The sequence below is a fragment of the Antedon mediterranea genome, chromosome 3 (genome assembly GCF_964355755.1).
Source record: "Antedon mediterranea chromosome 3, ecAntMedi1.1, whole genome shotgun sequence".
Classification (NCBI taxonomy): domain Eukaryota; kingdom Metazoa; phylum Echinodermata; class Crinoidea; order Comatulida; family Antedonidae; genus Antedon; species Antedon mediterranea.
The window spans coordinates 28,721,432-28,734,879 of NC_092672.1; the positions used below are offsets into that span (position 1 = coordinate 28,721,432).

Sequence of the window (13,448 nt, forward strand, 5' to 3'; positions counted from 1 at the left end):
ACACTACTATCATATTGTCTGCTCAAATTCTATTGGTCAACACGGTGCCGGTATTAACTCCAGATATTTATCGATCGATGTAACTTTCTTTTATGTTTTAACAACTATTAGTTATTACGAAGACCGCCTCGCATTGGCCAAACTGATACCAGTAGTTTTGGCTTGTAACGTCACAAATCGGTTCTATTTATTACAGTGTCTTGATCCGGAAAAAATCATTTTTTCGCGATCTTTGTTAGAATATGCTTTGTGATTGAGTTGTTATTTTTTCAACCTCGACGGTTTTATACTGTTATTTAGTTTCTTGTTAATAGTATTGAATATAACGAGAAATGGCCACAATGCGTGTACATTTATTTGTCTTCACCTGTTGTGCGCTTTGGAAATTTGGTAAGTAATAGATTATTTTAAATTATGGTATTTTATTTTTATAAAATGGAACATTGTATTTTATTTTTGTAAGTAATGAATTGTTTCTTTACTGAAATGAAAACAATAAAATCGTCAGTATAGTTCGGAACATGATGCGCGCGTTTTAGCATTGATAACATTGTGTAGTATGTACGCGCGCGTACCTTATTTGTGGTGTCACTGATTTTTTTTTTTACATTGTGATAGTATGAGTATAACCTCTAAATGTATTGTATCGTTTCTTAATCATTATACATTTTTACTATAATATATGATAAAAGTATTTTAATATATTACCGTATAGTAACATTACTGCAATATAATATTACTGTAATAACGTTTTTGTAATGTAATTATTATATTACTGTAATAAACGCAGTAGTAATATATTACGGTAAATATATTACCGCTGTAATAATGTTACTGTGATATACTACTGTAGTTAATAACGCATTGTCTACAATTTTTTGGTGAAATTAAAATAGTAAAAATCAAAGTGATAGCCCCTATGCTAAATTTGTTAATTGAATTAAAATAACAAGGCAGAAAACCGGCCCCAAGAAAACTCCAATTGAAACTTGTGTGGAACCATAAACTATACACACATAGACGTACTCTACAGACAAAGCGGTTAGTAGAACGCAGAGAAGAGTGAAGAGTGAAACATGTAGAGGTACATTTAAAACAATACAACATCGGTAATATGATTACAATGTTGCCCGTTTTCCCCACCGTCTAGCTACATGCATAGTTAGTAGGCCTATTTATTGTATTTATGTGACATATAAGAGAAGCAAGGAGAAAACTCTAACTTAAATATTCAGTAATTCCGATCATTTTAGATAGTAATATACACATTTACTTTTAAAAAGTAGCCTACTTTTAATATTTCGACAAAATACACAACTATCATAGGTCTATAAAATATTACACAATTATCATTCAGAAATAGTAAGTGTGTCAACTTTATAATAATGATGAATTCATTTTTATTCATTTTGTCAATTCACTGATAGGTATTTTTGATATCGTTCAACGCTTATCAATACAAAGTTAATCACCAACTGGTCGTATTGTTATCTTTGACACTATACTAACTTGTAGTTATTGTTCTTTTATTTTTGTTTGTGCCGGTTGCCATATCAACAAAACATTTGTTATTGTACCACCATGGCAACACGAATTGGTTATAAATTCCGTACTTCGTTATTGTGCAAGTTGAACAAAATCACGTTTACCCCATATTTTTGTTGTGTTGAATTTTTAAGATGCTTACAGGGGTACCGTGCAAATAATGGGACATTTTTAGAGCAATAGCCAATCAGAAAGCAGAAAATGCTGTTTTTAGAAGGTTTTGAAACCAATAATAGGAAAAGACACCAAATGTTATATTTTTTATTATTTATATTTTACAGGAATCTGTTTTTTTTCCTAATTCATTACCGGTACACATTTACAATCACAAAATATAAAAATCGTTTTCCTGTAATGTTTGATGAATCGGTATGAGTTTTATCAACTCATGTAATATTTAAATGCATTTTCGTGTTTCTGGGAAAGACATGATTAAAAGAAAAATAAATATTCGAAAAAGAGTAGCTTCAAATTAACCATATTTTTAACGTTTTTTTTTATAATACATTAGGCCTATATATATTATTATATTATCTGAGAATAGAATTTACGAGTATACGACAAAACTCATTATAGAGAGGTAAACAGGCAAAGAAGTAGAAATAGAAAAAGTGGCAAAGTTTCAAATGATTTTTCAAAAATTCAATTCAAATTTGCAATGAATTGTCAAATTAAAATTAACACTGACTATACGGAAACACTAATCTGGCACCACGCAATCTCTAAACGCAAAATGTGATGATGTCAGCAATCCTTTTAAACCTTATTCCGCAATATGAATCCTAGAATAGGCCTAATGTGTTTTGTTTTTGTTTGTTTATTGTTTTACCACAAACAATGAACATAATAATGAATTGAGAATTGAACATAATTTAAGATAAATAACAAGTTAGATTTCTCAAACAAAGTATTGCGTGCGGATGAAGACCAAAATAAGTTTGAAAATAAACTTTAAGGCATGGTCACCAGTTAGAAATCAGAGTCACAAATCAATAAGCACAAAAAAAGCATAACTTGAAAGCCACTCCGAGAGTGCATACCTCCGCCTACTGTAAAATTCTCCTACATAAGATTTCTCCGGTAAAAAAAATATATATATAATTATAGCCTATATACTAGATGGTACGCTCGCTTCGCTCGCGTACCATCTAGGTCGTGCCCACAGATGGTTCTCGAATACATAATAATTTCAGCGTTAAAAAACTGGCGATTTCAAATGTACGTACAATAATACATGTCGTTTACAGGAACGAATAAATAGACACTGATTTATGTACTCAACTAAAATTAGCACCCTGAGAATTACTTCTGAAAGAGAAACTTGTCACAAAATGAGACCAATTGTTTAAGTCAAATTTAAACAAACTTAATTTGTGTTTTGTATGTAACATTAGGGGTGAGGGATGGGGAAGAGGATGGGTGCAAGGGGAACAATTTTTAAATATATTAAATATATTCTTTATCCATTTAGAACCGAAATATTAATTGTTTTCATGCTTTACAAATAATATATCACTAAACACAGTAAAAAATTGCTATGTAATACTTTGTTGAAACTATCACCGTCCTAGTCGATTGAAATAGTACAGTACATGTAACGATACATCACTACGACGTGTATGTTTATATAATGTAAAACAATTTGTGAAAACCACCTCTATTCGGGGAAAATCATAAAATCGATTTAATCGTCAATAAAAATTAAATTATCTAACTCAACTTTATTAGTAGGCCTAATGGTTTTCAATTGTTTCTTAAAGCCAATTCATACTTAAGTTGGTTCCTACCCTACCCACCCTGCGTTTAGGGGATTTGATGCACCGTAGGCCTATCCTCTACTGGCTTTACAACGCTACTCATGCCAGTGAGGGAAGGGTGATGATGTGGGTGGTTTAAATGCAATAATAAAGATTTGTACATAATATACGGCGACTGAAAACGCTAGCTCATTATCCGTTAAAAAAAATTATATCCAACCTCTGCAGCACAGATTGAAAAAAAATGGATCGAATTTCTGTTATGAGTATACAGTACTTGCCTTTACGACGCCTGAGTGAATAGAAACTTGTGGAACAGAGATTGGAATGTTCCATTCATCGCAAATCAATACATTTGTATAAACGTACATTAAATCTATCAAAATAGTATTTTTTAAAGAAAAGTGGCCTGTCTTCAACATTATGATGCTGTACTCGAGCTGTTCAACCGGTTTTCAGCCATTAAAAACAATTATCGTAGGAGGAGATAGGAAAATGCGAAGCATCCTCGTATTATTGTCTGTGGGTATTTTTCAAGACGGACATCCATTAGACAGTGTATACCACGATCGAAAAACACCCCTATTTGGGGCAAATCGTTGAACCTAAATTCGTTTTAATTGTCAATAACTAATTATCTAACTCAATTTAATTAGTAAATAGGGTTACATCAGGTGGTTAAAATCAGTACCGAGATTCTAACCAACTTTATATACCATCGAGTAAACATTCTAAAAAAAACGCGCGATTTACCGAATTTTGCCCTTACGTAAATTTATATATAGATTTGTGTGTGTCTTAATGCTGTTTGTGATGTAGGCTAATTTCACTACAAGCATGTGTATGCGAGTTTGGTGTTATGTAACAAGCCTTTCAATTAACATAGCTTCAGTTGACTAACGCAACGCGAAAATCAAACGAGTAAATTTAAAAAGAAATTGTGTTTTTAAACTACTCGCATAAACAAAACGTGCACATTAAATCAAAATATGTTTTAAAATTACAAATCACAAATTATAACACTTGCCTCTTGTACAAAAATGAAGTTTTTTGGACAAGTAGTTTTAGAGAAAATGCAATTCCAGTTTACTTGTTACTTTAAGACTGCTCGCCAGCTTTTGAAAAATTCTGTCCTGTCTTTTAACACTAGCAGGTCTGAAAAGTATACTAAAAAGTGGTCCAGAATTAGGACCATGGTCCCAAACAAACACACGCTACCGATTACCATATATGAGACATGAGAATACGACTAATCCCCGGTAAAAACTGTGTTTTAATATTGCCTATTAATTGTGTTTAATTACGCGCGGCACGGTTACAGAACTCGAGTGAATGACCGAGCGACAGTGGGACCGTAATTACGTAAGGTTCGAGGCTCACTCGCTCTATGGTTCTCTGGTGACAGAACAAGTCGTCTTGTACCCCTTTTACACTATCACTGTAACAGCGGTGTAACCCCGCAGTTGTTAGTACACCGGTTCGTTAAACGCCGGTGTTGTGGTTTTTATTGACTGGTGTAAATGGGAAAATCCAACCACCCCGGTGTGGTCTCCCCGGGGTGAAACGAAGCTGAATGTTTTCCGGTGTACCTTCTCCGGTGTAGTCGAATCTACACCGGGGACAAGAAGTGTAAACGGTTTTTGTGGTTCACCGAGCTGTTAAAGGTCATTGATGTGAAAATGTAACATTTTGTCACAGAAATACAATATATTATGCGAACAAAATAGGTTTTTTGCTTAAAATACACCCTTTTTGCTTAAAATAATAATTGTACGATATATTGTGCTCTTCGTTATTTTATTATTTATTTATTTATATTTAAAGGCAAAAAAAAAATTTGTGATTTTTTTTTCTGCTGAAAATATTGAAATTTTTCGTGTGCATTCTACCTTAACCAGAAAGCCTAAAATAATGTAATATTGGTGTAACTCTACCCTGGCCGATTCTATATGTAGGCCTAATTATTGAAAAAGGGAAAACTATATAATACTGACGTCTTTAGGAACTGAAAAAGTAGGCCTATCATATAATAATTTTCCTTCATTGATACATTGTTATGCTAATTAACAAATACATTTTTTATTTTAAATACTTACCATACCTACCCTATTTTTACGCCAACCTAACAATTTAAGGCCTATTTGTACGTACAGTCTACAAGGCGGAAATGCAGTCATTTTAAAAATAAAAATAATTGTTAGGCCCTAATTTTTAAATAATAAATGATAATCTTAATAGCCACAAAGAAAATATAACACTGGACTACATTCAAAATTAAATAAATTGTGTGTAAATTCGGATTATTATGTTTTTATATGAGATTTGTCGATATGTTCCAGTATTTTAACATTTAAACCATTAGTCAGTTAAGTTCCACGTGTGCGCTTGCAATAGTGATTTGATTGACAGCACCGGGGTGATCGATGTAGTGTAAATGGGCGCAACTCGAGTTCATCTCGCAGTTTTTTTGGCTAGTGTAAATGGAAATTGCCTCCGAGTTCAACTCGTTTTCCTCTCTCAGTCGATAGTGTAAAAAAGATATTGGAGAAGGACTATAAACCTTACGTCCGGTGTACATAATCTAGCTCATGTACATCTTTCGAGACGAGTAGGGAGTTACCACGGTGTACTTAGAACATCAGAACCACTGATCCTAACTGGGCCCTCTGGGAGACCAGTCTTTCACTGAAGAGGTCGCCCAATATAAATAACATATTTCACTAAATTCAATCAATATAAGACTACAACAGTAAATGGCAACCCCATGGGGGTCAATATATCAGGGATGTATTTGTACTGAACCTATTTAAGTGTTATCAGCACTGTCAAAACTATCCACCTCAATATGATAATATAACGCCATATTAAACGGAACATATTTCGATAACATTCTTGAATTGTGAAATCAGGGTTCAAGCATATATTGCTTGCATTTGAAGCAGTGGTGGCGTCAACGGTGATGTCTCATGCCCGGTGGCATGCTGCCCGGCGCGACGAGCATCTACAAAAACGACCACGGAACAGAGGGCTAGCATCTTCATTGAGTATTGCGCGTATTAGCAGGTGGTTCTAGCTATTGGCATTTTCAGAAAATGTCGCAATGGGATTTTATTTTGCTTTAGGCCTAATCCTCCTTCCTTATTGTCTTATTAATGTCTCAAAATAATTAGGCGTTTCACAATAAATTAAAACGAGTTAAAAAGGAGAGTATTTTCATGAGGTTAATAGAGTCTAATAAAGCCGGAATCAGGCTTTCGAAAAATGAAAAGTTTTTCCTCATTCAACAAATACAAAAAAATGTAATGTTCTAATTTAAACTTAAAACATCTGACCTGTAATAGGCCTATGAAATACAACTTCACCGTGCAATAGATAGTATACTCAACAGCACGTGGTACAAAATTTACCAATCAAATAGCAAGGATATACTGAGGTGTGGTATAATGCATTTTAATCTTATGTTATGAGCACACGTGCTACTTAAAAAGTTCAGTCAAAGTTCACCAACAAACTTATCGATTACCAGACCACCTTAGTGCTGTTATGCAACATCGAATCGTTAGCCACTTCGTTGCCTTATTGATTTGTATTGTTTAGATCCGACAACTACCTAGTATAAAATAACAAAGATTGATTAAGTATTGATTGTTTGAAAATGAACTAAACTTCAAACATTGTTTCACATTGTCGGCTTTCGTTTTAATAGCATAGCTTATAGACAAAATCGAATACTAATTCTTTGATTTCGTTAATCTGTTTGAAGTTTAAAAAAACAAGTTTATTTTTGGAGATCCTATGAAAGAGCAAATTGTGTGAGAAGTCTCCATAAAACCGATTGGCTCATCGTGTAACCAAAGTAACACTAAACACAATTTCTTACAAAACAATAAATACAATTTTGCTTTGTTACTCTTATAACCAAACATGTTTCTTCACATGTCAGGTGTTCGTGGCATATGAACAATTGTATTCTTTTTTAAAATATAAATATAATGAGTATTTTGTTGCTTACAAAATAAGATAACATAATAATAATGTAAAATTCTCCTACATAAGATTTCTCCGGTAAAAATATATATATATATATATATATATATATCAGACTCCACCTTGGCTCCCTTTGTTATATTTCTTTTATTCCTGTCCACCCAAGCAGAACTTGCCAGCTTTATACTATGACGTTATCCAAATTCCTTCACTTGCACTGATGAAGGGCTAGTGTTGCCCGAAAGCTCTGCTAACTTTTCTGGCTGTTTACTTTTATCGTTTTGATTAAGCTTTTCGCTTTTTATTTTTGTATCTCCATTGAGATCCAGCCACTGATACCCACAGCATTGTCATTTTTTTTCAGTAATTTGCCTTTGGATTTATATATACATATATATATATATATATATAAACACAAGAGGCAAAGAACTTTTAATTCTAAACCGCCCGGTGATATACTGAAATTTAATTAATTAATTTGAAACGATAAAGATGAGGAAATCTGTGAGAATGAGAAAAAGTCGCCCCAACCGAGACTCGAACTCGGACCGCCTGCTTGATATACAGATGTCCTAACCATTAGATATAATAATAATATAATATATATATATATTTGTGTTGTCTTAATGCTGTTAGTGATTTAGGCTAATTTCACTACAAGCATGTGTATGCGAGTTTGGTGTTATGTAACAAGCCTTTCAATTAACATAGCTTCAGTTGACTAACGCAACGCGAAAATCAAACGAGTGAATTTAAAAAGAAATTGGGTTATAAATAAAATAAGATAACATAGAAATGTTTGTCCATTTAAAGAAATATAATTTACGGATCACTTAAGCAAAATATAAAAAATATTACCCCTCGTAAAAAAATAATAAATAAAATAAATCTAATGCGTATTTTGTTACTTATAAAATAAGATAACATAGAAATGTTTGTCAATTTAAAGAAATACAATTTACGGATCACTTAAGCGAAATACAACCCATTATTACCCCTCGTCCCGTTCATGACAAAAGCATATATAAAAAAAAAAGAGTTTAAGGATGTCGAAAGGAGGATTTCCGCTGGTAACACATTCTATACTGCGTTGTGTTTTTTGTGACATCTATTTCTAAGAAAAATGATTAATAATTTATACAAATAAACTCAGGCATGTCGTCGCATCAATTTTGATTGCTTAACTTGTTATATATTTTTAGGAGTTGCGTCAAAAGTTACGAGTATATGGCCAAGGCGTGGTAGCTATGAAGGTGCAACACGAATAGCTATATCTGGAAAAGGTAATTGTCTATTATATTCAAACTTTAAATTATCAAATTCAAATTAAATAACCTAAATAAATAATATTAAACACAAAATAAAAGACCTGATATAATATTCGCATGGTTTTATTTATTATTTATTTTACTTTAGATTTTAGTCCTGATCAATTTAATTACGGTGATGAGAATGAGAAAAACGGTAATCGTGTTTATTTACGCTCAACTACAGCAACCGTAGAGTGTGACGTAATCACTTACTGGACTACAGAAAGTACAATTTACTGCGATACAAGGTATGTAATGATAATTTGGTTTTATGTGCACAGTTAGCTAATTTCGACCGATTTACCCGGCTAAATAACTATCAATTCTAACTGTATCAGCATTCTGAAAGCCATGACTTCATCAATTCTAATGACGTAATGTTATCTAGTTTCTTTTAAACAATGTTTGGGCATTTGGTTTCACTTTTAGAGCTGCGATTCCCGGTGACTATTACATTTACGTTACAGTCGATGGGAAAGAAGTTGATACCTACTGTAGTAACTCTAATAATTGCAGATTTCAGGTAATAATAAAGTGGTTTTATTTAGTTTGCCCTAATGTGTAGGCCTAATGATTCTTCATCAAGAAGAATAAAGTGTACGTTAGTAAATTAAACACCAATTTAGTAATAAATTAGTTTGTAAACAAAACTTTAGTGCGGCAAATGGAACAGATAAGATATGATTTGTCAGAGGAACGAGATATAAACCTTTGCAACATTAGATACACATTTCAGTACCGCAATTGAATCAAACAAAGCGATCATTTTTGCTATATTTTTTTTTACCAGAAATGTTTTATATAAAACAATATTACAATTGTCTGTTCTTTATACTTATTCAACTAGTACAAAAGTAATAGAACACCAATAGTAAGACTTGTTTGGCCACGATCTGGAACTCCAGGTAAGTTAGAATTTGTAATAAGATAATAAAATATTTCTATACTTAAATATTGATTTAGCCTGATAATAACCACTCGATACGTTAAATAAACTAAAAAAATAGCATGGCCGCATAAATTTCACGTTATATTATGTATTTCCAAGACTAAATTTACACAGAAAAGCGGTAACGGTAAGCCGCGTACCTGGTCCCACATAGAATATATATCTTCCGCTCAACAACCGTCCGCTCCGCGTTTTGTGTAAATGGCAAATAAATGGATAACATAGATTCTATACGCGACTCTATAGTTCACTATGTCGGTCGGTCGGTCGGTCGGTCGGTCTGTCGGTCTGTCGGTCTGTCTGTCGGTCCGGTATCACTATGCGTTTTATCGCTTTCTGAACTTATCTTGATATCAGTTTAATCTAGCTAAGTTAATTTTTCACAGTATATTCCTTATGGCCAGGAATCGATGTGGTTATGTTTTCACGGTGCGCAATAAAAAATTACGCGGTCTACGCACGATTTAACGAAATCACGTTTGTAATCATATCTTCACAACAATGAATCACAATTAAATAAAATTTGGTACTCATAAATTTCAGGGCATAAATCATTATATAGCAATACAATTACGTGCGTAGCGCATGTAACGCATGCGTACGCGCGCTTAAAATTTTCAAAATTTATTTTCGATGAAATAAGAGTACGTTTCAGGCAATTTTAAGCGTTTACAAAATTGCCATGAGTGCGCAGATTTTGCGCGCGCACTGCGCGTTAAATGTTATTGCGCACTCTTTTTGCCCGATTTCTATTTTCTTGACTTACTTTTCAACTCGAAATTACGTTATACGAGCACGTCAAAAGTGACAGGCTACGCACGTGTAAATTAAAAAAATATAAATGTTTTTAAAAATTTCAACATTTTTAAACATGTTCAGTAATTTCGGTCAGTTGGTAGGTTGGTCGGTCGGTCGGTAAACACTAATGAGCACGCGACTGCAGACATCTATATGGCCTTGTTATTTTCCGCTTACCGTTTACCGCGTAGTGTTACCCGCTCCTCTGTGTAAATTGTCCTTTTTAAATGTATGAATGAAATGTATGCTATATCACACTAAAGACTTAAATTGAGTTTAATCGACCTGAGTTTATTTTCACGCATTGCAGATTCTACGTTGAATTTCTATGGCTATATTGTAACTGATATTGTTACACCAAGTCAATCTCAATCTGATGAATATGAAGACTCAAATACCGACATTGAAATTCAAAGGTACGCCTGAAAAACAGAAAATCGTAAAGCTCTGTCTACCCCCTCAAACTAGTTTGAATAAAAAGTGTGATGTGCACAGATAATGGCAGTGATATACCCAAATATGGTAGTGATATGACATCATGTCTATATATGGGCACATCCATTTTTTGGATAGTGTAGACAGAACTTGAATGAAACAACAAAAACTAAGCATACAGTTGTGTAACTACTGCTGTACAATCAATCTTAATTTTTTTACATTATTAGGAATTGTATAATTAAATCTTATACATGCTAGAAACCTTCTTTAAAGGTGGAGTACAGTAGTATTTAGTATAACATTATTCGTCTAGCCTGTTTTTGTTTCAAATGTATGAATTTAGGATAAAAAGATTCTTAAGGATCCTCCTGAAAAAATAATTTTTAACAATTTTGTTGTTGAATATGTAATTTTAAAGTATAAAAAAAATAATCCAATGGGTTTGTGGTAGAATTTAACCATTTTTTGTGTAATTAATTGATTTTGCAATTGTATAAGTGAAACATTATTTGTTTTCTTTTTTTTCTACGGAAGTTGATAACTTTATTTTACTACAAAATAACCTATATAAAGTGTTTTTGGGGGACAATACATCTTTAAGCAGAGCCACAACGTAAAACACCTGATGCAAAATTTCAATCGTATAACTGTAGTTCAAATTTGTTGTTTTTAGGATATATATGGGATCTAGTATCTGTGATCCTATTGACCAAGAAACGGGAACTGTGTAAGTATTCATGTGTTGGTTATGTTTTAAGTAGGCCTACAGTTTCTATTACCGAATTTATTATTAACTCGATCAAATGATCAGAGATATTGGTAAATGTCATACCCTGGGTATATATAGGTCTTTGTTTATACCACAATGACAAGTTCACAATTATGACAAATCTATTATACCATGCATAACAATATCTAGTATGACTTAATACTAGTTCAATGATAATTCAGTAATGTGTTTTATAATTCTAGTATTTTACTATCTAAAACTGACATTTAAAACCGAGAGTGCTATTTGAATCAAAAATAACATTCCGCTTTTAGAAATTAACCCATTAATCATAATGTTACACTACACATGAAGATGAGCAATTAGTAATTTCATATTTTCTTCTTTAAATATCAACTCATTTAGGTATGGTATTGACAAGGCTTCCAATGGTTGGGGAACCATTATTTGTAAACCGAACAGTACAATTGTTGGTAAGTGTTTAAAAAAAAGAAAATAACAACAATAGGTCATAAAATACACATTGAATATTAAGCCCTTTCTGTATTAGTCGGCCTATTGATATAACGACGTTTAAGAGATCACACAGCAATAGATATTTTAACAGAATTGGTTGTCACAAAATTGACTATGAGATTATCGGAAATCAGCTCGTAATTTGGAGTAGGGTCTGAAGAACATAAAAAAATAAAATATATACATCACTAAAACAAATAATTACAGAAATCGTCTGCTAACAAGTTTTATGTAGGAGCGCTTAATGATTTCCTTTTTTTTAAACCATATTTAATGAGGGTGATTCATCCAGCAATTGATGATCATCAGGGACCCTCAGAGACAAACATATACACAAGATGCTCTACATAAACAAAGTCTTATTACAAGTCTTTGTGAGTGAAATTGTAATTTTGTCCTTAGAAAAAATCCTGACATGTGACGGGACTTGAACGCAGGACCCTTGGAGTGGTAGTCAAGCATCGTAACCACCAAGCCACAACTCCTCCCCAAATGATTTGTTTCCATTTATAATAATAAAATAAGTTCTAGAACAGAGAAAGTGAAAAAGAAAAAAGAGTAAATAAATAAGCATATACTGTACAAATGATATGTGTTTAGAGGAACGGATAGAATCTTTAAGCGTTGAAAGATAGATTAGATAACGAGATGGGCCAACGTACCTAAATGCTGTTATTATATGTGATTATTGTATTGGTCAAGATATCTTCAAGATAAATACAAACCATTACCACACCTGAATCTACACACTAACGTGTCATTGATCAAATATAGATTACACAGTCAGTCAACTAATAATAGTATTTGGTCAACAGAAAATGTACCAGTTTAGAGAGCGGTCAAGTGATCAACACGTGTTAATATAGTAGTGTTTAGCAATAGCAGTAATCATGTTTATTACAATAAAACAACTCTACATTGGGTTGAGCAATTATTACACATTATCGAAAAACTACATTGAATGCTCTTTCACACCTGCGCCGATCCGGCTCAAAATAAAATCGCATCTCATTGTTTCGTTTCACGGCGCTCCACGCGGCCGGCTACGCACCAATCATTTTACTCCATATGCGTGTAGCCGCGTTGCGCGTCGTCAAAAAGATATGTTGTTATCACGAACCTGAACTGGAACTGGAGTCGAAACGGAGAAGATTATGAATGCCGCCTAGTTTTTGCTACTCTGAGTTAATGAATGACAATATAAATAAATTTTTGCTTTTGTCTCTGTTTATAAAAATCCTACAGCTATTATTATGGTATTGCTTTATGTTTCTTCATCTTATTTTGCCAGATTCGAAGAACATAACGTTCCTTGTGTCGTCTGAATGGGGTCGTTCATACACCGAGTCGGGTACTTATTCTGTTAGCTTTGGAGGAGAACTTTATTTATATCAACTACACACCGGTAAGAACGTAGT

General features: G+C 33.0%; 1 protein-coding gene across 1 annotated transcript in view; it reads left to right on the forward strand.

Moving 5' to 3' along the window:
• Positions 1–236: 236 nt before the first annotated feature.
• The window catches only part of LOC140045154 (fibrocystin-L-like), a 47,303-nt gene continuing 34,091 nt past the window's right edge, over positions 237–13,448 (forward strand). Inside the window, exons 1-9 of the mRNA XM_072089922.1 lie at positions 237–390; positions 8,492–8,572; positions 8,706–8,847; positions 9,029–9,122; positions 9,447–9,504; positions 10,657–10,762; positions 11,458–11,511; positions 11,920–11,987; positions 13,322–13,435. Coding sequence (XP_071946023.1) covers positions 333–390; positions 8,492–8,572; positions 8,706–8,847; positions 9,029–9,122; positions 9,447–9,504; positions 10,657–10,762; positions 11,458–11,511; positions 11,920–11,987; positions 13,322–13,435 — 775 coding nt within the window. The 5' untranslated portion in view covers positions 237–332. The remainder of the gene's footprint in view (positions 391–8,491; positions 8,573–8,705; positions 8,848–9,028; positions 9,123–9,446; positions 9,505–10,656; positions 10,763–11,457; positions 11,512–11,919; positions 11,988–13,321; positions 13,436–13,448) is intronic.